At 29.8% G+C, this 27,404-nt stretch overlaps 1 protein-coding gene across 1 annotated transcript in view; it reads right to left on the reverse strand.

Moving 5' to 3' along the window:
- The window catches only part of LOC142329877 (uncharacterized), a 43,778-nt gene extending 22,088 nt beyond the window's left edge, over window positions 1-21,690 (reverse strand). Inside the window, exons 1-7 of the mRNA XM_075374766.1 lie at window positions 21,070-21,690; window positions 18,971-19,092; window positions 14,619-14,732; window positions 12,772-12,894; window positions 10,552-10,743; window positions 6,489-6,809; window positions 997-1,214 (exon numbers count right to left, since the gene is read on the reverse strand). Of these exons, the coding sequence (XP_075230881.1) occupies window positions 997-1,214; window positions 6,489-6,809; window positions 10,552-10,743; window positions 12,772-12,894; window positions 14,619-14,732; window positions 18,971-19,054 (1,052 nt within the window). The 5' untranslated portion in view covers window positions 19,055-19,092; window positions 21,070-21,690. The remainder of the gene's footprint in view (window positions 1-996; window positions 1,215-6,488; window positions 6,810-10,551; window positions 10,744-12,771; window positions 12,895-14,618; window positions 14,733-18,970; window positions 19,093-21,069) is intronic.
- Window positions 21,691-27,404: the final 5,714 nt, after the last annotated feature.

Raw genomic sequence — 27,404 nt, forward strand, 5'->3', positions numbered from 1 at the left:
AAACTAACTTCTACCAGCACACCAGGATCGGCATTGCAGGAGCGACAGTGCTCTCCCCCTTGCAGCCTTGCATGCAGCTTCCTATGTGCACATGCGCACAATAGCCAAACACCACGCTGTTGGAACTATGAAGTGCACAGTTCCATAAGATTTTTGTATCTTTTTCATAAACTGGGGGATGGCTACTGACATTAAGCTTAAGGATTTATATATTGTACAAGTACAAAGAAAGAATTAAAGAAAAAAAGATTCATTATATTAAATGTTACTGATATAAAGTGGAAATAGGGGGTGCGAGCTGCAGTTCCACAGTGCCTACATACGAGCCGCCACTGTATAAACCTAAGGTTAATGTATAAATCAATGAGATAAGTACTTGACTTTTTGCATCATAATTTAATTATAACAAAATTGTTCATTAAAAATATACATTAATTTTTAAATAGGTGTCAATAAAAAGAAATAAGAAAGAAGAAAGAAATTAAATTCATTACTATTTTGACAAAATTTTCACATAAATAATCTACTTCACTTGATTAAAGTTATCACAATTTTATAAGAATCGCTAAACATACAATTTTATAACAAAAAATATTCATTTAGATTTTATATAAAATTAAGAAATATAACAATAATAAAAAGATCAAAAGCACGTTTATCCAAAATAAATAATCTTCACTAATGGGTGGCGTTACACAAGTCACGGGGACTGCTACTGTTTGCTACAACAATTACAATCAACATGATTTAATATATAAGAATGTTATTATGACATTATTTTTCCCTAAGTTAATACTTAAAAACATTTAACCTGAATAATTTTACAGGTGATAAATATAAAACTGTAACTAATAATATTTCATTAACTGATATTTATTACATATTTTATGATTAACTGTATCTTTTATAATCATAACTATATTATTTAATGTGTATTTCCCAATAGATGATATAACATCAACATTAGATAAAAAAGTAAATAAAATAGATACTTACGCTGGTATTGATACAATCGAACGATCTTTATTTTCTAATTTCCCATCCTCTGGTTTTACTGCCATATTATTACTTCCACTACTGCTTCCATTGTTATTACCTACAACTAACTGCAATTGAACCCCATCCACACCATGGCTATTACTTGTTCTAGGCTGAGTGCTATCTTGTGAATGTTGCTGTTGGTGCTGATGTGACAACACTTGATGATGAATCATCTGAAAAGATATATAAATCTATATATTACATAAGCTGAACTACTTGGTTTCATTCCAGGCATCAGATCGTATAAATTATCTGAAGGAAACCACACACAAAATACAAAAAAATGTTTGCACAGAAATAGCTTCAGATTTTACTTGCTTTAATTCCTATCTCCTGAAATGTACTATTAAAATTCAACTACATAATGCAAATAACAAAAAGGTTGTTCCTATAAGAGAGTAAGGAATCCCTGAATAAAATTTCAGAAAGTTTCTGAGAAAGAAGTATATAATACTGTTTATTTTAATTTTTATTGGTAGAAAAGTTTTACATGCGAATTGTGCTGAAAGTGCAAACACATTTTTGTCTTGATTTTGTATGAACACAAAGAAAATATTACATGAAAACAAAACATATCTTAGCAATTATATTAAGACATAACTTTCATTATAATTTAAACAGATAGGTTTCTTAATAAAAAATTGTGTCATTTACCTACTTATAAAAATCATAGAACACTACAATTTTTAGCTGATATCTTGAGAACAGTTTACTCAATAATAAATCGATTACTACAATAAAGTTTAATCTTTTCTAAATTTCAGGAACCATATATCTCTTTTACAGAATCTGATTAATTCAGAAACTCAAAATACTAATAAATAAAAAATAATACTATAAAATATGATATGCTCTCTGTTTTAGTTGCACATCATCTGATGATAAGAGAGTTATCTGGATAAATTTACAAATTTAAAACCATTGTCAAAGTTTAATGAATAAAATGGTAGAAAAATTGTTCATATCAGCCTAGCAAGCCTTGAGTTTGGAGTGAGCATTGGTACAAACAAACATATATACACACAAATATACTCATTGACTTCTAATAAAAAAACATAAAATACCAAGGCAATGCAATAAAAAATTTGTATTATAACACATGATAAATTGCATGATAAATTGTACATGTATTATAACACATGTCTCAAATTCACAATAAAAATAATAATAATAATAATACATTTTTAGATTATAATCTTATAACAATTTCATTAAAAAATTTAATAGATACAAAAATTTATTTAGCAACTAACATCTTTTGTAAAGAAATTGAAATACCTTTGGACTCCTTTTTCAACAAATTTTTGTTGTAAAAATTCTAGAAATACTAAAAAAAAAAAAAATGAACCAGGTCTGTAAATAAAGTAATGAGATTAGTTCTGAAAAACCTTTTATTTACAATCCAATTATACATCAACTCTTATTACCTTTGAAATAGTTCCCTTGGGAAGCCACGCAATGCTTCAAATGGTTTTCCCACTATTCATAGCAGTGTTGAAACTCAAAAACCAGAATATCCTTCAGATGGTTGATTACATTTTTTAAAATGTTTTCTACTGTTCCAAAATGATGTCCTATGGTGTTTTTTTTAAAGTTGGTTACATGAAAAAGTCGCAGGGACTCAAGTCAGATGAATAAGATGGTTAAGGAACTACCGGCAAATGTTTTTCTTTACCAAAAAATCATTAATTGAGAGTATAGTGTGACAAGGTGCATTGTCACGATGAAGCATCCAGTTGCCTTTGATGGCTGATCTCACACGGGCAACTCTTTTCCGCAGTATTTCAAGAATTTCTCGGTAAGTATATTGATTTACAGTCTATCCTGTAAGCAAAAACTCCTAATGGATAATACCATTACTATCGAAGAAGCAAATTAGCATGGTTTTGATTTCTGTTTTGCTCATTTTTTCTTTTTTGGGACAAGGTGAGTTTGAAGTGTGCCACTCCTTGTTCTGGCGTTTTGTTTCTGGGTCGTACTCAAATATCCAATGTTCATCACCAGTAATAACATTTTTTTAGAAAATCAGGATCAGTTTCAATTCACCCTAGATCACACTTCCACCTTGTTGTATTTCTGTTCAACAGTGAGGTTTTTTGGGACCAGATTTGCACAACTTTTTTCATGTCCAATTTGTCAAAATTTGATTGAACTGTGGTGTGTTTCAAATTCAACTGTTCTGCAATCATTCTGACAGTTAATCGCTGGCCATAATGTATCAACTCACTGATTCACCCAAAATTGCCATCACTTTTTGACATTAATGGTCTTCCAGAGCATGGATTGTCCAAAACTGATTTCCATCCATCTGTGAATGCTTTAAACCACCTAAAAACTTGGGCTCTTGACAAAGCATCATCTCCATACATCCTTTTCAATTTTGAAAAAGTTTCAGTAGCACTCTCACCAAGTTTAACACAAAACTTGATTGCATAACACTGCAAATAATTAGTATCACTCATTTTTGTAATGTACAACAAAAATTTGTTTCACAAAAAAATTGTTTACATTTCACCGTGGCAACAATAGACTAAAAATATTAATACCTAATATAAAATCAGCTTTTCATATAACCATATGCTTACTAGTAACTTTACAGTGTTGCCACTTTGGCTGCCAAAAAATGTAGTCTCATTACTTTATTTACAGACCTTATATATATATATATATATAAAGAGAAGTAAGAACCAGAGATGCAAAATATAAAAAAAAAAAATATTGAACTATGATCAGTTACAATTTTGGAAGAAAATATATAAATGCATCAGAAGGAGGAAAATGTAACAACTGCATATCAATATTAATTTTAAATAACCTAAACAAGAAGACTGACTTTTTTCATTTCTGACACCCTCACTATTTTGCGGTTAGAAATGCACTGATTTTCAGAGTTCAATACACTACATATGTTCAATTAATAAGTAGATCCTACTAACATGTAGTTTCAACTCACTCACTGCATATGCACCTATGAAAAATACACCACTGTAAAATCAACATAACCTCAAATTTTTCCAACCTTAAATTGAACATAATTAAAGAATTCATTCAATCTTCATCAAATTCTCACATGCACAGCTTCAGATACAAATTACAGCTGATGATATAACTACAACATACATAAATTTCCATGAAATTGTCTAATAGTTTTGGAGATTTTAAACCCATCAAATTTTATATGTAGGCTATATAAATATGTACGGAAACCCTATCTTAAGCGAATGGTATTTTCGTGCTCCTAAATACCTCAAAACTTACAAGAAAATTCATTTTCCCCCCCAGTTCCACAATATGACCAAAGTAACACCATACATTTTTTTGAAAATTCAGTAAAAAAACAAAAAATGAATGAATGCATGAATGAAAGAATAGCTATTTATGGAAGTTTCTTTTTAACAACAAACATAGCACTACTGACTGATACTTGAATCAGTCACCTTTTTGGAATAAAATTTAATTTATAAATTTCTATCGGAGTATTTAAATAAATTTTTGATAGGCAATTTATTTTTATTCATAAAAAAAAATAATGTATATTTTATTGTAGCATTTATTTATATATATTATGCTTAACCAGATAGTGAGGCAAATAAGGAACCAGACAAAGTTTGCTCATTTATATTGGAAATACATGTTGCTTTCTCTTTTAAAAAATGAAGTTTCATTTTTCATGGTAACAATTTTGCAGTAGATGATATTTCTATACAAATAAAATAAGGTGATGATAAATTCCGAAAATAGTTTCCAGTTGTAAGACAAGATAGCTCTAAAAATTGGTTATTCAAGTTCTCAAAGAATATATGTGAAAATTTTGAACACGCGTGTAATATTTATTATTTGCAAAGACAGACACTTAAAATACAATTCTGGCCACAACGATTAAATAAAAGAATTTAGTTTCATCGACAGTAATGAAATGAATCCACATTCAAACTAATAAAGGCTAATAATAGTCTGAACTTCCTCAGAAAATATACTATTAAAAATCTTCAATATGTCCAACTTCCAAAAATATTTACAGATATAATAAACAATATACTAATTCCAATACATAATGTTTTTTTTTAATTTATAAAAAGATAATGAATAAATAGTAACTGAATCAATTTGAGCTAACTTTTTAATGAACTTCTATTAATATTTTTGATGAAGTGAAGAAGAGAACATCTCAATAACATATTTAATTCTAAGTGATGATTTAAATCTGAGAAAACTGTGGCAAGTTATATATGAAAGTAATTTTTAACGAATTACTAACAGTGATCATTTTTTAGATAACTAGTTATTAGTCGACATATTTTGTTATTCCCTCTGAAAAATTCTATCTTTGAATTCTTTCCCCTCATAAACTCAGATATTCAATTGAAAGTAAAAGCAGCCTTATAATTACAACAAAGAAAAAAATCACAACAGAAAATTTGAATGAATAAAAAAATACTTTTAAGAGATAACTACAAAGTTATTGACTTCACCTTAAAGAAGAAAGGTGAGTTTTAGGTGAGAAAATGAATTGAGACAAGAATTAATGGTACTAAGTAGTCAATCGGATTTCGGTGGAAAATGGGCCGATATAGAGTTTAACATAGATTCAAAACAGTCTCTTCATTAATTTTAATAAATGGTTAATATTTATTTTTAAATATATATTAACCAAACTTAACCTACGCTCCCTTCACTCGGTAACCTTGACTAATTAACAGGAGTGTGTTTTGATTATTTAAATAATAAATAATTGCAATAATTACTGAATTTATTAAATAAATACTCAAAAAATTAATTGAGTATTAATTATTTAGTGTTAATTATTCAAGGTTAGTGAGCGAAGCGAGCGTAGGTTAAGTGTGGTTAAATTATATTTATAAAATAAATAAATATAAATAACCATTTATTAAAATTAATAGAGACTGTTCATTTTTCACCGAAATCCGATTGACTAATTTGTTTTTAAATAAAGCTGTAGCTGCGGTGGCGTTAATACGTAAGTACTGAATTAATTTTATAAGAAAAGTAATTAAAAGAAAATGAAGAGGTAGGGGGATAACACTCAGTCCAGTGATGACTACAAGATAGAATGTTACATACAAGATGTCAACATGACTGATAAAATACTCATATTATTTGAAATTTCAGTATGAAGTATTTACTGATGTCATACTTATTTACAAACTTATTTATTCATATTTACATACTTACCACAATACTCATTTATTTCACTTTATGAATGCATATGGAGAAATTACTATTATTAGAAGAAGAAAAAGAGCTTGAGATAACTAATTCTTAAAGGAGTTCATATTGACATGCTGTACTATAGTTAAGGTTTAGAATAAAAATTTCTGATAACTTCCACATTCTGTTACAATCCTAATTACAAAACAGTTGGTAAATAAAGCAACCAAGAATGTAATCAAGTGAAATATAAATGTAAATTTTTTCATAGCATATACCTGATCATGCAGCTGCTGACGTTGTTGGGGTGTAAAGGTCATTGGTAATCCAGCTGCTGCAGCAGCAGAAACAGCAGCAGCAGTTGCTGCCACGATACTGGAGGCAGTGGTAGTAATGTTGCTAGTGTTAGAGTGATCAGAATGAGAATGACTGTGAGTAGCATGTGAATGAGAGTGTGTATGCGGATGCGTATGAGAATGTGAGAGTGCTAGTGGTATTGGATGTGTTATCGATGAAGAAGACGATGATGTGTTTGATGAAGGCGTCTGTATTTGTGAAGGTTGACCACTCTGCGAAACTAACGACATATCACATTGAACCTGAAATAAAACAATGCAAATAAACAATAGCAAGATATAGATATGTTTAAATAAAAGTATAATTAACCAATAGATATATAAAGTAGAAAAGTTACAGATAAAATTCATGCAGTTTTAAAAAGCCAGAGATTTCTTGAGATGATCCTGTACATTTATGATATGATGGCTTTAAAATGTTGCAGATGCATTAAAACATATAATGTTACGCTAGTTTTTAATAAATAAAAGATCATTAACAAAATGCAATCTTGAGAAGCTGTGGTTAATATGTCTTACAAAAGTAACACAATATTGGTTGCAGTCTTCTTTGAATGGATGATGGTAAAATGTAGTCTCACAACTTAAGTTAGCAGCCATAGTAGTCAAAATTACTGTAAAATAGACAAACAGTAATAACTAATACAAGAAATGATAAGATTATAATGACAGTTGATCACTACTGAAAAAATAACTTTTGTAGTTAACTGGTATAATGGTCTCATAAATTTTAATTAAATAACGAGACTAATGTAAAATATTTTAATTTAAATTTATAAATACTTAATTATTATTCCCTTTAACAACATTCCTCCTTTATCCATAAAACATTCCATGTGAATTTTCCATTGTTCGAAACAGTGCTGGAAGTTTTCTTCTGTGAGCTCTTTCATGATGCATGCCATTTTTCTTTCACAGCTTTAAAGGTCTGAAACCTTGTTCCTTTTAATGCAGATTTGATCAAGAGGAACAAATAAAAACCATATGGTGCCAGGTCAGGTGAATAAGGTGGATGGTTTAACACTGTGACGATGTACTTTGTTACAAACATCTTGACAGAGAATGCAGTGTGAGCCGGTGCATTGTCTTTATGAAGAACCCATGACTTATTCTTCCACATTCAGGTCAATTTTTTCTTATTTTTTCATGGAATTGATCAAGATGTTGATTAATAGTTTGACTTGCAGGAACCCACCGAAGGTATACAATAACATCAATATCAAAAAACAATCATCATCGCTTTGAACTTTAATTTGCTCATTCAAGCTCTTTTACCTCTCAGTAAAGTCGGGGCCTTCCAATGCATGGACTGACTCGTTAGTTTCTGTATCACATGTGAAAAACCAAAATTCATCACATGTTATCATCACTCTTTCCAAGAAGTTTGAGTTATTTTCAATGGCATTCAAAGTGTCAGAACAAATATTTTCACAAGTTTCTTTTTGTTTGATTGTGAGAATTTTAGGACTATTTTCATGCACACTTTTTGCATGTTAAAAACTGTTATGTAAAATTTGCCTTTAAACAGTTAGATCGGATCAGATTACCAATCTTTTCAATATTTTTATCCGTTTTTGACATGGAAGGACGATCCGGATGAACATCATCCGAACGTCTTCTCGGCCATCTTGGAAATGTTTAAACCACTCAAAAACCTGTGCATGTGATAAACATTCACTGCCGTACACTTTTTTTTAATAAAACATAAGATTCAGTAGCGGTTTTTCCAAGTTTCATATGAAATTTCACAATTCTTTGCTCTAATAAAACACTTATTTTTTCGGCAAAACAAAAAAATAGATGTTACCCAAACAAAGGCCATGACAGACTAATATGTCTACAGAAACTGGAGTGGCAATAATCAAAAGAGAAGGCTTCACGCTACACAGCTGTCGATTGTACAAAATTGGCACATGTGCAGTTCTTCTGTAGCAGCATTAGTCTCATAATAGCCGCACCTCATATATCCACAATCACACGTGCATCCAGTGAAGACCTGATTCACCAACAAAGAGTATAAATAAGAATTCACTTTCTTCTATTATTTGCTAGATGATATCCAACATAAGCTTGTGCATGGAATATGGAAATAATATTTTGTAGTATATGAAAAATGCCATGCCTGACCAGGATTCTATTATTATATTAACATATTAGGGCACATTTTAGCAGCTAAATTATATTATCTGCAATTTCAAATTTATATAGTATTTTTAAATTAAGTAAACTAACTCATCTTCTACATCAATTAAATGATCACTGAATGAATAAAATTTAATGCTGTAATGTCTGTTGAAATAGGTTATGAAACATAAGAGCTAATTGTGTTTGGCAGCTATTATTTTGTGTTGTAATTTTTTCATTCATGAAGAGAATTTTATTACATTTGTTTGGCAGCATTTTTTTATTTTCTACTTATTTTAACTTATTCTTATATTTTTATATTACATATATTTAAATATAATAATTTAAATTTTAACATGTTAACAATTTAAATTTATTTTCATACTTGATTCTTTTAGTTTACCAACCATATATTTTTTTACTACTAAAACGGATCATTTGAAGAGTGCTGTTTTTTTTTCTAATATTATACTATTAAAACACCTCAATACTTAAAAATCCTAATTATGCCAATAAAAAATATATTCACTTTTACCTAAATGACAAAAGTAAATAGTCAAAATTAATATATTTTAAATAAAAAACAGAGATAATAACTATATACTAATATAGTCAAACAAGTCATAATATAAAAAAAAGGATATTTACATTTTTTTAAATTTTTATTTATATTTAACAAAATCTTAACGTAAAACTATAGTGTTTAAAATATTCCATGATAAAAAAAACATGTATATTACGATGAGGAATCATAAATAAAGGATCTATCTAATAAATAATTTTTAAATTACTGGAGAAAGCTGAAGGTGTGACAAATTCACAAATGTACTACTTAATAAATATTAAATTCTGTTATATTTGACTGAATCTGATGGTTAATACTAATTAATTATATCAGTATAATAAAAAAACTAGATAAAGTTTAAAAAATTAATATAATTTTTTCAAATATATTTTTAATTCTAGATAATACTGCCACATTTAATTTATTAATTGCACATGATAAATTAAATCTAAGCAGTTAATAGTTAAAATACGTAATAGGAACAAATTTGCAAAATTATATTTTTAAAATGGGCTGTTTTTCTTTATTTTTTTTTTTTTAATGAAAAACTTGAGTACTTGTCAGTTAGCACCCCACCCAACATGATATCAATATAACCTTACCAAACACATAACCTAACACTCACTTTGCTCACTAACCACATCTAATTAACCTTAAATATTAAATGCCAGGAGACTAACATGAAGTAAAACCAAATAAAACTGAAAGCAAGAAAATACAAATTTCCAGGTAATAATTCAAAATCATATTACAGCAATAATACAAAAAACCTTAAATGTTTATTTCTAATTAAATGATAATTATCCAAGATAATATTACTGATAAAAATAAGCTTAGTAAGTGAAGTGAGTGTTAGATTAAGTTGATAAAGTGTTAAGTGGGACGCTAACCAACAAGTACCAGAAATTATAATCACAACACATAATGTAACCATCGCAATTCTTTCTTCTTCATGTATAAACAATTTGAAAAAACAATCAAGTAGTATTGTTCAACAGGATTTTAAACAATGATTGTGGGAATGTGATTGACTTAATGACAGTATTAAAAAAAAAATCAAGGATTTATCAAAGTTTAAAAAGAACAGGATTCTACATCTCTTAACTCTAGCCGGTTCCCAATAAAAAACAAATGTTACACATTTATGAACAATATAAAAAGATATTACTAGGCTTCATGCATTTTACATTTATTTTAGTGAAAATTAATCAGTTTGAATGTTTTGAAAATATATATTACACAATTGTCATAAAAAACATTAGCGGTTACAAATCTATACAACTACACAAAACTAACCTGACAATGTACCTGATTATTTGCACATTGTTCAGATACACAAGCTGATGTTTTTGTAGATTCTGACTCTTTATTGGCTGTCAGTGGTGGTGGTATCGCAACAATGTGAGGTGCTGGAGTTAATGATGGTAATGCAATTGTAGCTATACCTCCATTTACACTGCTAACTGGTATACCACCAACTGTTGGCAACTGAAAAAAAGAGTCAATTAATTAATAAACAGTCAAAAAACCAAGTAAACATCACTTCATTAATAATAATGATGAAACAGAAAATTAAACCACTTTCTAAATCCATACCTTTCAATTAATTTAATCAAGTCTAAATTAAAAATGTTATTTATGATTTTATTATATATATAAAAATTTCTATGTACACTGTTATGGAGATGATGATGATGAAGTGGATGAAATGCTAAGTGAAAACAAGATAGATTCTTATCAGGAATCTAAATGTAGACCAGCTAATCTAGAAGTCAGCATGCATATTATTCACTATATTAACTGGTCATTCAACAAATCAACTCAATATTTTAAGTCAATATATTCTGTAATAATACAACAATCAAGAGAAGAATGCAGCCAGTTCCGAGAAAAAATTTATCAAATGTGCTACTGTAACTTAAAAACACGGTAAATGTTATGAAGATAGAATTCTCCATTGTATAATTGAGCTAAGGACAAGACGTACCACATCAAGAACTTTAAAATGATGCTGCTTGAGCTTTATATGACAAACGCTTGTTTAAGTGTTTATTTTCCACTGATTTTAAAATTTACAAAAAATAATGACATAAAAAAAACAATAAAGCTTTTAATTTTTTACAAAAAAAAGAAAAAAACAAAAGTAATAAATACAGGTATCATTATCCAATTTTTTTTATTCTCATTTAAAATAAAATAATAAAAGATTTAATGGTTTTAGGCAACTGATTTCTTTACAGCACAATTCTTACCACCTAAAAATCAATTAAACAGAATAATCTGCTATATACTGACTCATTACTATACATAAATTGTAAATATCCTACTTGTGAAGAATTAATTAATATTTTGAACTTCAAAAGGTATAAAAAAACTAATTCTCAATAATTAAAAACTAATTTAAAAAATTTGCATTTTTTAACAAGAGGTAGGTATAGTTAAACAAAAAACCTTAAATGTGTGTAAAAATCAAAACATTACTACACCACTGTCCTGTAAGTTGGCACAGTGACACTCATAGTTCTAGAATGATAAAAATGATGGCAAGGAATGTAAAAGATGGTGGCTTTATTTGCAACATGTGTCAAAAGATACAACATTCTGTCCATTATTTTCTAAATATTTAAATGATAAAACCCATACAATTTCACTGAAAAATAAATTTTGATCTTAACAGTTCAGTATGGTATTGAATGCCTGTTTTTCGACAAGTTTACATGTGGACTAGGAAGTTCAAGAATGCTAATTTAGTAAGATTTCCTTGACGAGGTTAGATACACCAAGTAGTGATGTCAATGTAGGAGTCTCGATGAATGAAAATCAGTCCACAACAGTGAATGAAATATCGCTGTTTGGATATCAATCAAGGATTAGCACACAATATTGTTTATAATGTTGTACAGTTCAATTGTACAACAAATTGTAATTATCTCTGCAAGGTAGAATTATGCCAACTAAATGAAAAATAAAAGAACACGTTCATGCCTTTGAGGAATGTTTTGAGGCACTATGAAGCAGATCAAATTGCCTTTTACTTATGGAGAGTATTATGGACAGATGACCCATTATATGTAAAGTGGGTGTCAATACCGGCTAAATTAAAATTTAGAAAATACTGATGCCTTCAACAAACCTTTATGCTACTTTGAAGAGAAAGTGATGGCTTTGTAGTAAGAACTATCACTGGGACTGAAACCTGAATCCATTATCACAAATAGGAATCAAAGAAAGCAAGAAGAGAGCCTTCCTCTCAAACACAAAAAAACCCACATATAACCATCAATGGGAATGATTAAGCTGGCCCTCTTTTGGGATGAACAAGGGATAACTTTGAGAATTAAATCTCAGGGGAAACTGCTGACACGTGTCTTGCAACCTGGATATAAATGTATAACCTACAGGGAAAAATCTAACAACTTTCATTTTAAAATGAGGGTAAAATTAAAACTTCACTCTTTTTTAAATGTAAATTTTTAAAAGACTAAAATTTACATTTAAACAGCAGGAATTACTCACCTGCGATTGATGTTGAACAAGAGTTACAGTTTCCCCGCCAACACTAACAGATGTTAATCCAGGTGTATGCCCAGTATCTTTTGTGCCATCAAGACGTGGTGTATGTAAACCATAAACAGATACCTATGAAATAAAATTACTCTGTAGCAAAACAAACCCACCTACAAGTACAAGACAGAATTCTATAGTATCAGACATTTTTTTAAATATCAATGTTTCAGTTAAACCAAAAAATATGGACAAAGTAAATACTATATCTTCTTAAGCTCTAAAATAAGAAATGTCTTCTTAAAAGCTCTAAAATAAACCTCCATAATGAATTACTTTATACCCAACATTCTATCTTTTAACAAGTTTTTTTAAATTACAACTGCACCAGCAAACAGTAAATAGTATTGTGGAATTTTTGTCATAAAAACATTAATGTATTAATTAAATTGTAAAAAAAAAGAAGTGATTTGGTTGACAAAGGAATGTAATCCAAATCTCCAATAGGGATGATACCACATCACAAAAAAAGTACAGTTATCAGCATTGTTTAGAATTCAAAGAAAAAATTAATTATCTCGAGAGTGTTATAATGAATTACAGAAATGGTTTCTTTAGCACAAAAGGGTTAAATTAAAAAACTAAGGTACATAACACTAATTACACAATGACTGACAGACTCAAAAAAAAATTGTTCTTGAGAATGATGAGAAAGAGCCAATTCTGCTATTATACAAATTATTTATTACATAACCTTTTATTATATGCATGCTTACATTTCCAATGAATATAATCTTCAACTATTTTTCTTAGCTACCTTTTTTCTACTGAATTAGACCTATTAAGATACTATTTTTAATTAAGTATTAGATAAATGAAAATGTGAAATGTAAATAATGTGAAATTTTATTTTATTAACTAATGTATATGTTCAGTATTATACTTTAAATTAATTAGGAAAGCTGCTTCTGGGTGAACAAGAGTTGTGATCCAAATCTCTAGTAGGAGATGATTTCAGCTACCACATCACAAGAAAAATAGTGATCAACATTGTTCAAAATTAAATAAATGTAATAATTATCTATGAATATTTAGTGAAAGATTTCTGCTTCATGTAGAGTTTAGATATTTCAGAGAATAATAAAAAATATATCTAGTCCAAAATATATATTACTTTGTGACTAGAGTGTTTTGTTTTGCTCATGTTTTGTTGATTCTATCTTTCTTCTATTTTATGTAAAAAAAATAGTTATGATTTGAAAACACTAAAAACAATATAAAATGTGTTAGATTAGCTATAAGAGAAATCACAGCACAGCAAACTTTATATAACTAAAACAAAAAACAATACTGTTTTTTTTCTTATGTTTTTATTTTATATTCAAGTGTTTGATAAACTTTGACACTTGTTGGTAATGTCATTACTAAATTATATTTTTTGGAATAAGTGTAATTTATCCTACGGATTCTGTGGTTAGTATAATATAGAAAACTCAATTCTCTAATAATTGCACAACATATTTTTATGAAATTAAACATATTTTAGTAAGTAATAAACTTATTAAATTTACAAACTGTTTTAATAACTTTTTCCAAAAAGTTGTAACTTTACTATTAGATAGAATAATTATTACTTCATTTTCAAATTTAAAGTGTAGTTAATTTTTGTAGCTTTTAGCAGATACTTTCAGTAACCTGTAATTTTAAAAGAATAATGTATTCTTACAAAAGCAATAATTTTATCATTTTTCATAGGAAGTAGATTTTAAAACTGCGTGGTTTAAAGGTTTGGATTTCTGAGTGTAAACAAAACATTCAAATTGAATACAATATATAATGTATAAATAAATGATAAGTACCTGTGGTACAGGTCCTGGAAAAAGATTTGTAAGTACCCAATATTTTGCTACACTGGATAATGCCATGGTTGCACCGTGCATTGCAGCATCATCTCTCTGTACTGATAAACAAACCTGGAATAAAACATGTAAAATCTAATTAAAAAATAAGCCTACATGTAGCTTCAGTTAATAGAAAATAAAAAGGTTTAATAATACGAATACAAAAATTCAAGTAATTACAATCAATAAAAATAAATTGATCAAAATATACAAATTATGAGAAATAAGGATTCATATAGTTTATTAAGGGAAATGAGGAATTAAGACACCATTATACTCAAACAACTGTCACCTATTTTCTGTATTATCAGCAAATTTTTTTGAATGGTCAATGTAACACACATTCTATGATTCCCAGCAGAGATGAAATCTGAGATTAGGGAAAATTTAATAATACAATAATACTGCTACGGGATAAAAATCTGAAAAGGGAGTAATTTACTAAAATCTATTATAGTGGCAACGATTGGAAAGTTTTATTCTTTCCTACTAATGCTGCTTTACAAGAAGACTGTAAAATTAAGTTTTAGGATTTTTTTTATAAACGTTTCAGGAATTTTAACCTTAGAAAACAAGAATAATAAAGAAAAACAGCAGCAAATTTAATGACAGTTATATGTCTCCCCCAATGATAAGTTTATATATATTTGATTGATTTTCTTTTAAATTCACGCATCTGTAGCACCATTCAAAATTTTTTTATGATGTAAAAAGTTTCACAAGTTGCTACATATCCCACTATATAGTTTTGTCTAATAATTTAGTGTGCAAGTTCACCAAAAGTAAATTACCTTTAAGTAAGTTGCCTTTAAGGTTAACCTTACTGACAAAAACCATATATGTATTTCAACATGAAAAGCCTATTGGGACTGTTTCTTTCAATTTTTTAGTAGTTTATGAAGACCTTCAATTGTACAAGGCCAGACGTCTTGAAGTTTATCAAAACTTATTATAAAGGATAATAAATTAGCATTGTAACTTTCTGATATAAGAACAGCAATAAGGTCCATTAACAAAATAGTAGTGTTACTGAAAAAAAAAAAGGCAGTTTAGTACGATATTTAACTACATAATCAAAAAAGTATTATGACAATTGATCTTGCTTTAAAAAATTGTGGCATGTAAACTGTACCCTGATTTAATATTTAAATCTCTAAGAAATATGTTTAAAATTAAAAAGAACTACGTTTGAACACTGGGATTACACATTTACAGAGTTAAAATTTTTAAGTCAATCCTGTAACCTACAAAATTGTAATATTAGATATCAATATGGCTGAAATTACCTTTTGCTTTACTGATATTAATGACATCATTCTACAGAAAAATAAATTTTACTGCATTTTTGTAGCAAAATAAAATTATAATTCTTACACTGAGTGAGAAACTTAAAACCAAAACCACTAAACATAGTTGTAACATGTAACAATTTATAAATGAAAAAAAAAAATTAAAATGTAACAAATTAAATACTGTATTTACATAAGTAAAATTTTAATTACATCTATTATCAAAGTTTAAAAGTTATTAAGTTAATTACAGGTTGATTATTACTTTTTCCTAGTCTCGAAGGGTGCTGAATAATCCTGATACAGATAATATAATTATTAGTACTATTAACAATTCAAATTTATTTATGACTAAATTTTCACAAAATGAATCACAAAAGAAAGAGCATATGTTTGAAAAGTTACTTCTCAAAAATCAGTTTTAAGTTTTGGATTTTAGATCATATTAAAACTTGTTTTTTCTGTCCTACTATTACCAGTTCCAATTTATGAACTAGAATTACAGAAAATTATGTACAAAAAGAAGTTTACTTTTACCCGTTTTCCAGGTAGACCATTTTCAAGTCTCGTAACTTAGCGAAGAAATAATAGAAAAATATGTGTTGTAGCAATTTCCCATCCATAAGTTTTATTTCATTAAACTGTTTAAATATTTTCTCAATTTAAAAAAAATTAATTTTATAAATATATATATATATATATATATATATATATATATACAGTGTCCCACGAAGAAACAGAGAAACTTTCAGGAAATCTTCTACTGGTGAAAATAATGAAAAACGTTTATATAAACAGCTCTAGAAATTCTTTGTTTTCAAGTAACAGCTTGCTAAGTATTTCACCCAAATTTCAGTACTTCTAATTAAATAAACCCTGCTGTAATTTTTGGGATCCATATTAAGGAGTAAAGTTGGTGGTTTCTTATAAATTTGAAATGGGACATAGCATAAAACAGGTCCCAGAACTGTTACTTCAATATTTTTTAAGATACCTGATGTAAAACAAAATTTGGTGTGAAAAAACAAGTATTTTTTTAGGTTTTTAGCACAATAACTTGTTACATGACTAATAAATGTAGAAGGATTTAATAACAAAACTTGTAGAGAATTTAATTCCGAGAAAATGAATATAAATACTGCCAATAAAAACTTATAAAAATCATTTTTTATTGAAGTAAAACAGATGAAAAATAGTCAGAAAGTCATATTATTCTTTCTATTCCAAATGAACATTCTTCGGTGTTTCAGCATTTACGAACAAAAGGGTCATTTTTAACATGTTCATTTTCTGTTGAACACTAAATAAATCATCATGAGAACGATAAATATCAAGTGATTCATCATATTCAGAATAGCCCAGGCACTAGTACAAGACAAATTTCAAGTCGCACTGGCATTAAAAAAAAACAAAGTGTGATGCATCCTATGAAAATAACATTTTTATCCTTTCTGCCAGCAGAAAGTTCAAAATTTGAAGCCAACATATTACCTCCAGCAGTTATTTGTCATTGGTTTCTAGACAATGCTGATAAAGTAAATTCAATTTTATTTACCAATAAAGTCACTTTTATTGAGAAATGGAAATTTTCAATTCTAAAAACAGTCATTTGCAGAGAGAAGACAATCCACATGATACTGTTTGATAATGTTTGGTGTGGCATTTACGACTGGAGTCATTTGTGTGACTAATTCTGGGGATCATTTGTTTTCAATGAAAACCTTTTTGGAGATTCATACATTCATTTCTTGAAAAATAATTTGCCGGCTCTTTTGGAGAATGTAGCTTTACAAACGAGATTGCAAATGACTTTTCAGCATGGTGGTGCAACATCACATTTTTCTATAGTAGCTAGAAATCACTTTAATGCTAACTTCTTTAACTAAATTGGCGGTGGCAGACCAATCAACTGGCCACCATGATCAGCTGACTTAACGCCAGAAGATTACTTCATTTGGGGCTATATGAAAACAATAGTATACCAATAAAAAGTTAATACTAAAGAAGAGTTGTTCATTAAAATATGAAATGCTATTGAATTTATACAAAACAATCCTGAGATTATACCACAAAAGGCATCGGAAATATTTTATGTCAAGCAGAGTGCTGTGTATATTGTGAAGGAGGGAATTTCGAACAATTACTGTAACTGAGGTTTGTTATGTTACCATTTATCATTTCATTTTTTTTTGTTTTTTTTTTTGCGAATAATATTCATTAGGTACAAAAAGAACAATACGATTTTCTGTCTATTTTTTATCTGTTTTGTTTCAATAAAAAATTAATTTTTGAAAGTTTTTATTTACTTTTTATTGGTTGTATTTACATAATTTTCTCAGAATTATATTCCCTACAAATTTCTTTTACTAAATACTCAACATTTATTCATCATTTAACTCAGCTATTGCACTACAAACCTAAAAAAAGCTTGTTTTTCGACACAGAGATATGTCAGATATCTCAAAAGCTAATGGCGTTACAGTTCTGGGACCTGGTTTAATCTACTACCCAGCTCAAATTACATAAGAAACTATCAACTTTACTCCTTAATTTGGGCAGTCCTTAATCCAAAAATTACAGCCGGGCTTATTTTTATTAGAAGAGGTGAAATCCAGGCAAAATCTTTCACTAGCCATAACTCAAAAACAAAAGCGTTCGCAGACTTATGTTTATATGAACTTTTTTCATTATTTTCACCAGTAGAGCATGTCCTGAAAGTTATGAAACTATATTCTCTTATATATCAATACATATAGTCTTATACCTTCTATAATTATATACGCTTATATATCAATTATGGTAGGAAGATTTCATCAGTACAGGACCATGTGTTTTAACAACGCTCACTTTGCTACTTAAGTTTTATTATTTGAGTCAAGAATGAGCCAAAAAAATAAATTGTACAGAAAAAATTCATTAAAACTCTTGAGAAAATTGGATTTTCTAAAAGAGTTTAGTTATTATTTAACACTGAAACATGGCATAAGAATGTAATTTAATACAAAACTAAAAACAAACTACCTCAGACGGTGTTGGAGGTATAACACTTCCTGAAGATATTGATGGCGGCTGGTGATCAGTATTCATTGCATTCAATGTGTTCATCTTTCTCAATTAATTATACTTAATATTAATACCATAACCTAAAAAAAAAATTTTCCATAACAGCAGTTTCTAAAAAATAAAATAACTTTTAGTTTCATTATTTAAGCAATTCAGTCTATACATTCCAGAAGCATTATATCTGGTGATTGTGTTCTTTGTGTTGTTTTGTTTTTTGTTCTGAAGGTTACATACATTACATCTAGCTTTATTTTAATTTATGAGCTATTTTTTCAGTATCTGTTTATGTATATTAATATGATATTTTTCAGTTGCAGACATGAGTTAAATAAAGTTACTGCTAAAAAAATACAATTACAACCTTAAAGTCCTCATATTAACATATAGTCAACATCAGCTAACCATCTCATTTTCAAATCACAGTTTACTAAGATTAACAATTATTCTACACACACACATACAAAAGAACATCTTAACAAACTTGAACTTAGTGAAATCTGTATATTATGCCAATATAATGAATTAACTGACACATTATTTTTTCAACAAAAAAAAGAATATTACATTTTTCTTAAATTTTATTAATAAATATATAAATAATTATTTTTTTCATTTTTAAAAATACATATCATGCTACTCCTATGCATTTATGATATATCACCTTCAATTAAAGTCGTAGCAGAAGTGGTGGTCTATAACAAATAAAAACTAAGAACTAATACATTATTATAATATACAGGAAAATGTTTTTTTATTTTCTTTGTAGGTGACCAATACTTATCGAGAATATTTGTAAGATTTTTGGGAGACCTGTGTAAAACGTTAACTCAATATAATCATTATAGATACAACACCAAGCAGATAAGACAATTAATACAATATACATTTAAATCTTTCAGACAGTAACTCAATATATTCTACAAAATGCAAAATACTATTTTTTCACTAGTAACATATACAAAGAGGAAATAAAAATTTTCCTTGCAATATGAATCTCCGACCACATAAATGTTATAAAAACATGGTCATATCTGATTTTCAAGATGAAAGATTACATCAACTGGCAAGCCAGTGGTAAAATGTAAACATAGAATTCTAGTAAAATATAAACTTCCATAAATTCATCTAAAGTTGATAACTACAACTGCAAAGAGTTATGGCTATTTTATAGTAAATTCATTACAAACCCTCCTGCACTTAGTTAAATAATATAACACCTAAGTATGTAATCTCTTCCAAGACACTCAATAAGTATTCATTTTAGCAAAGTTTTTTATCAGAACCCGGTATATATTAACTGGTAAGTCACAGAATTTTGTTTTGGGGCTAATATTATTTTAACCTGTTATTTAGATAATGTAAATGTAATAAGATAATGTAATGTACCTAGTATTTAGATAATGTAACTTCTCTTTAAATAAAGGAAGAACTTTAAGAACAGATAACTACTTCCAGTAAATACTAATCAATGTTTACTCATTGCTGAAGAAGTTTTTATAGTTTTAATGGAACTTTAATAATGCTTCTCTTTGTTTTTGACTCTTCACATTCTTTACTATTTATAATAATAACTGATTGGTGTGACTTTATTTAAAATTTTATAGTTTAACTTTCAACATGATTTTCAAGTATGAATAAGGTTCATATTAAGTATTAACAAAATAAATGTGTTAATAAAATGAATGGCATTCACGCAAATAGTTATTTTCATACTGAAGATACTGACTAACCTACACTGATAAGATGTCATCATAATGTAGGGTCAGTAATAAGAGAAATTAACATTTTAACACAACTAATTAACAATAAAAATAAATTTGTGTCAAAAGCTATTCACATAACATAAAATTAAATTACTAATCAAAGTAAAATTTGAACATAATTTAAAAATCATATGAAAACAGATCATGTTTTCATAGTCAAATCTTACAAGTTTGAAGTTAAATAAAAACTTTCTCTATTAATGTGTAGAATTCATATATAAACATACATATTTTAGGAATAAATTACGGTTCAGAAATATAAAAAAGTAGTCTTTAAAAACAATTGATACAAACCCCAAAGTGATGCTGTGTAGACGTATGATAATAAATAAAATAAAATGACCGTACGAAACAAAGTGCAGAATAATTAAATACTTTTATACATTTTTAACGTATAGGCTGACGGGACATTTTTATAATAAATTTCACTACTTAATAGCGATTATAGTGTTCAAAAAATTATTGGCAAATTAAAAAACAGAGACAATAAATTGACAATTTGCAACATTTTAAAAGCATCTACAGCATTCATAAAAATAAAGTAGAGCAATATACTCGTCTAAAACAAATAATTTCTTGTTTAGGCACCAACAAATTTTGGAAATTTGTTACCAAAAATTTAGGCAACACAACACAATACACACGATAAATGCGATGCAATGCCATAACGAAACAAAATTGTATTTTCATGTAACTGATGCAATTCGTATATTTTATCAAAAGTTACACCATGATATTTACACTAATTAAGTACTTCACTAGTAAAACTTCACCAGCCAATCTGTAAATAAACACAATATGGCTGCTAATTAGCTGATGGCTTTCAAATTCTTGCAGTTTATCAACACATTTTTAAAATCTACTAAAAAGTTGTAAAGATTTTGCAACGGAATGAAATACACTGCATTCTCTTGCGAAAAGTCATATAAATACGAAAGTTAAACAACACATCAAATTTCAAGATTACGTCCAAATAAATTAGATAAAATTGTCTACTCAAATGACAATCTATCAATCGTAAATTAAATCATACAGATCAAGTAAGATAAAATAAAACAAAATTAGAATATTACACAGAGAAAAAATTAAGTACAACTATTTCTTAAAACAACATTAACGAAAATATTTGTAAAATATTGTTTCTCTATTGAACTGTAGGTCGGGAATTTATTTTTAAAACAGGGATATTTTTTATCTCTGGAAAAGATTAAATAAAACAAATGACGACACCGTAAATATGGCAACGTTAAATAAAAATACCGATAAAAAATATTTATTGGGAAAGCCTTGTCTGAGATATTGCTGTTACATTGTATCACTGAATAAAAAATTGAATTCATACTATTCCCATATGGCAATCTGTAATGCCATTTTTAATTCGTCATTTTCAATATCAGTAGGATTTAACATATTCAATGCCAATGACAAAATTTGAAATATTTCTTTCCCATGAGGTACTGGATTTTTTCTCCTGATCAATTAGAATAACACTTTTTACAAATTAATCTAAAGATAGTTTTCAAGCTTCCAATGTAGTTTAAGGTATTTCAGATCACAAATGTCAAATTGCAGAAGCAGAATTATAATAGAAAATAAGCTTTAAGATAATGTTCATTTTATTACTATAAAGGAGCTATTAATAAAGATTAAATTTAAAAATTGAGAACCTTATTTTTAGAAACAGTTTGGAAAAAGAATAAAAATAATCTTAGCTTTGATAAAAAATGTAATAATTATAAAAACCTTTTTTTAGTTTGTCTTTGGCGAAAATTGAATAGTTCAGTATAAAAAGAAAGATGCAGGAGTTACTAAAACGAGATAAAATTTAACTACTCTACTTCGTAAAACATTTAACTAATTTATTCACTGTCTTATAAAACTACTTGCAATGCAAAAAGGCCATAAAATGATCATTTTTATCTACTTCAACAAAATGAACATCATACAAGAGAATATTAAAAAGTAAAAGTAGATTATCTAATAAAACAAATTTACTTAAAATATAAAAGAACTGTACTTTTATTATCACTATTCTATTCTTACAGCAGAGCAATTTAATAGATTCTTTTTTTTATTTAAAACAACAGTAATATTGACCCAATTTCAAATAAACCCAATTTATCTTGACTATTTTTGATAATGAATCAGTATTATTATCTTTGGATAATATTTTTGAATGGTTTAATAACATGTAACCTCAATATCTTTACATGCAGTTCAGTCTTCTATCGCTATTGAATTTATCGTGAATATGAATGTTGTTATTTGCGCGTTAATTGCAATTCATGGTATTAAATATTCACGGCAGTAGATTTATATAAGATCATGGGCAAATTTTTAAGTGAGCGTAAGCGAGCATTAGACGTTAGTGAAGCATCAACAAGTGGACAGACGAGCATGGTTCTGAAAATATTCTCAAGAATACTTAAATTTTGGATTTACCAGTACTGAAGTAAATGAAGAAGAAAGGCCCGTGTGTGTCATTTGCTCAAAAGTTTTGGCAGCAGAGAGCATGAAATCTAATAAACTTAAAGGACATTTGGAAACGCTTAATAGTGAGTACATTAACAAACCTCGAGAATTCAAAGAATTCTCGGGGGTATATGATTTTAAAATGAAAATCATATGAAAAGCAAACATGATTAAAAAAACCCCTTGTGAATGAAAAAGTTTTACTTGCCTCTTACAAAGTTTCATATAAAATAGCCAGATATAAAAAGCTTCACACCATTGGTGAAGAGCTTATTTTGCCAGCTGCAATTGAGATTATAGAAACTATGTTTGGAGAACATTTTTCCAAGCAATCGCAGTCTATATCTCTATCAAACGATACTGTTAACCGTGGAATTGGTGATATAGCTGAAGATGTACAGCATCAGCAGTTTGTTGCGTGACAAATTGTTTTCAATTCAGCTTGATGAGCCAACAGATAACAATAAAGATGCTCATTTCATTTGGTATGTTCGATTTTGTGATGGTACGTCAGTAATAGAAGAACTACTTTTCTGCGAACTAATAGAACTCAAAACAACAGCACTCACATTATTTGCTATCTTAAATGATTTTATAAACGAGGCAAACATATAGTGGAATATGCATCAATGGTGCTTGTTCAATGTCTGGAAGAGTCCAAAGTATACAAATACTTGTGAAAAAAATCTCCATAGTGTATCTGAACACACTGCATGATTCACAGAAGTTCTAGCTTCCAAAAAAATGAGTCCTGGTCGGAATATGGTGCTAACGATGGTTGTAACCGTAGTAAATTGTATAAATATGAGACCCCTCCACCTTTTTACAGTTTAACTTCCGGGAATTACCGTCAGGTATTACTTAAGAGGATGATATGCATAAGTATAAGTGAAGTGTAGTCTTGTATAGTCTCAGGTCAACCATTTCTGAGAAGTGTGGTTAATTGAAACCCAATCACTAAAGAACACCGGTATTCACGATCTAGTATTCAAATCCGTATAAAAATAACTGCCTTTACTAGGACTTGAACATTGGAACTTTCGACTTCCACATCAGATGATTTGCGAAGACGCGTTCACACTAGACCAACCTAGTGGGTTAAAAAAAAATGAGACCCCTAAAATCAAAAATCTTTTCTGCACTTTGTATAAACATGGGTGCAGTAAATCTTAATTTCCCCTGAGGAAGAAGACAGCCCATTTTATGGCATTTCGGTTTCCACAGCACCCCCTCCGTTCTTAGGCTGTACCGGAGGACATCTTTTTGCCCTCGAATTGATTACATTCCAGTCATCAGCCGGTCTCATGGAGACGTAACTGATGTAAATGCCTCGGAAGACTTTTACATCAGTAAATAGCGCTCAGTCTTTGCCTTTACTGAAGGCATCGGACTTCTTGGTGGAGTAGTACTTGGTGGACATCTCTTAGAGTACTATAATATAAACCCGCTCAGCAATCAGTGCAGAGTACGAGGCAAAGAAAGATAGTTACTTGAACCTCACAGAAGTAATGACAGCGATGTAAACTGCAAGAAAAAAAAAATCCACCAGGTCCCCTATTATAGCTCACCCAGCCCTCAGTTAAAGACAGAAGTCAGCGTTTTATAAATATAGGTTGATCCGTCATTCAATGCAGAAAGCGTCCCTGCAAACAGGGATGAGAGCTCACAAAAAATGCCCACAATAACTTTTGACCTAACTGAGCCAAAGAATTGATTTTGACGTCGCTTTTAACCTAAAACCCAATAACCTTCCGGACTTTCAACCACCAACTGTCCTGAATAACGAGGAAATTGTAATAATCACATAACCTTACAGATCACCCTTACCAAAGGACGGGTGCTGTAGAAAACTCATTTAACATCTTTTCACCTAACACTACTTGAAACATAGACACCGAGCACTCAAGGAAACATTCCTAACCATCCAGAGAACTGAAATATAATTCTATCGCACGTAAATAACAACCACAGTCCTTACTGTTGACCGAGTGCTTGCATTCTTTGCGTAATCTTTTACAGTTAAGGCAAGATGGAGCCTCTGCCTTTTACGGACAGTCCTCACACTTTGACCCTCCTCGACACAATGCTCACAGACTAACCCGTACTCACAGAATTTGCCCCTATGACCAAAGCGACAAACACCTTTGCACGTAAATATATTCCTTAACGCGACAGGATGTGAGATCGACATACAACGTATCCTCAGACACAAATATTTTAAAGAGACCAGCACAAAGTTCAAAAACTCCGTGATACTGCTGGACAATACACTTACATATCTTGAAGAGTAGCCTACACTCTTCCCTAAAAGCAGCCTCATCCAAGTCGGTGTTCTGTTCCCTAACAAGGTACATAACATCCTGGTCAGATAGCCGCCGGTCAATATAGTAAACAATAACCCGGAGCCCTACGCTTTCTCTTGGGGGTCAACCTTGATCTCCAATTGTTTCAGAGTAGAAAACTCAGCGATGACGCGGAGTCTCTTTATCATTAGCAACCACCACCAGACCCTTCCTGGTCTCTTTAATTTCCCTAATCTTGAGGTGCTTTCTGTCACCACGAAGGGCAATTTGAAAGTCCTCCTTGAATTGCCTACTAGACTTAATAGACCCTCTTGGCTTTGTTTACGAAGATTAGCTCCGGCTGATTTTTCTCCTAGCTAGCTTCTCACTTGCTCTGCACAATTTCGGCATAGCGCCTTGGTTGCGCTGGAGCCAAAAATGATGCCTGAATTACTTTGACCAGCTTGAGCATGAAAGCCAAACTTTCTGCCAAAACAGATAGAATCTTCCTAATACGTTTTAGTCAAAGTAGAAATCGATCAACGCACCTGCATTGACGCTGAGGGGACTTTCTACGAAATTAAGAATATCTATACTCTGCTGTGCAGCCTGCAAAATCAGGACATAACTGCCAGAAAGGCCCTGCGCATTTTTTAAATCTTCTATCAGTGAATCGACTCTCTCACCCCGGGTGGATATCCCTACATCATCTTGGGCCCACACCTTCTGAACTCGAGGAGGTGTATGGAAAAGCTTCCACCCTCCTCTTCTACCCAGACTTCCTAACCCTTTCCTTGTCTAACATGTCCAGAGATACCCTAGCCTCACTGTGCAAGCCCACAGTGCAACTACTACCCGCAGCGAGCCACTGGCGACCGCAGACCTTCTTTATTCTGCTGTCGCTCTTTATACCTATTGGCCACTACTGGATCGGCTAGTAAAACGCAACCACAGATTACTGCCCTCATTCTGAAAAGAATGCGAACAGGACTAACAGGGGGTGATTCCCTTGCCTGTTACAGGGACTTACACCTAGAAGTCGTTGCCACTTTTCGCCGCAGTGAGGTGGGTGCACATCGAATAAATGCGCTTTGTACTCTGTGTCCAAGTATCAAATTCAGAAAAATTCGAAACTAGTGGAAGGTACACACTCGACCATCTAGCTCAAACAGTACTGAAATTACTATGTGATGCATCCAGCTACTCTGGACACATCAGAGGGACCAGAGTATATGAGGTGTGTATATGAGTATACACACCAGAGTATGAGCATAATACATTCAGCATTACTATTTTATTGCAAGGCAAGATGGTTCATCACATGGAAAATTTTTGCAACATGTTTAAGAATTAGGAGATGAAATTGCCATTTTTCTAGAAGAGGAAAACCAACCAAAAGCTGAGAAGTTTCAATGTGGCTTATTTCTGATGGAATTGAGCAACTTGGTTGACATATTCGAGAGATTAAATATCTAGAATCTTCAACTCCAAAGAGCAAATACACCTTTGCTGGATACGAGTGATGAAAGTTAATAATGGTTTTTGTAGAAAACTGGAATTGTGGACCAGAAATTGAAACAAATAACCTAAACATGTTGGCAAATGAGGATGAATGTGTTAAAACTTACAAGGCTGAAAAACAACATCTGAAAGTTGTTTTTGCGACTACTGAAAATCATTTTGCCACGCTAGGAAAGAGTTCTAAAAAGTATTTACTTGCTTTGCTTATGACAACTTGGTAGCAAGTTATGAGCGGGTTAGGGGTCTATTTCAAAATACTCCCTAAGGGCTCTCAACTGTCGAAGAAGAAATCTTCATAAACTTCACTGCAAGTGGCGAAATCAAAAGACAATTTAGAAATAATCACGCTTCGAA

Source organism: Lycorma delicatula, chromosome 9, assembly GCF_047948215.1.
Source record: "Lycorma delicatula isolate Av1 chromosome 9, ASM4794821v1, whole genome shotgun sequence".
NCBI classification, from domain to species: Eukaryota; Metazoa; Arthropoda; class Insecta; order Hemiptera; family Fulgoridae; genus Lycorma; species Lycorma delicatula.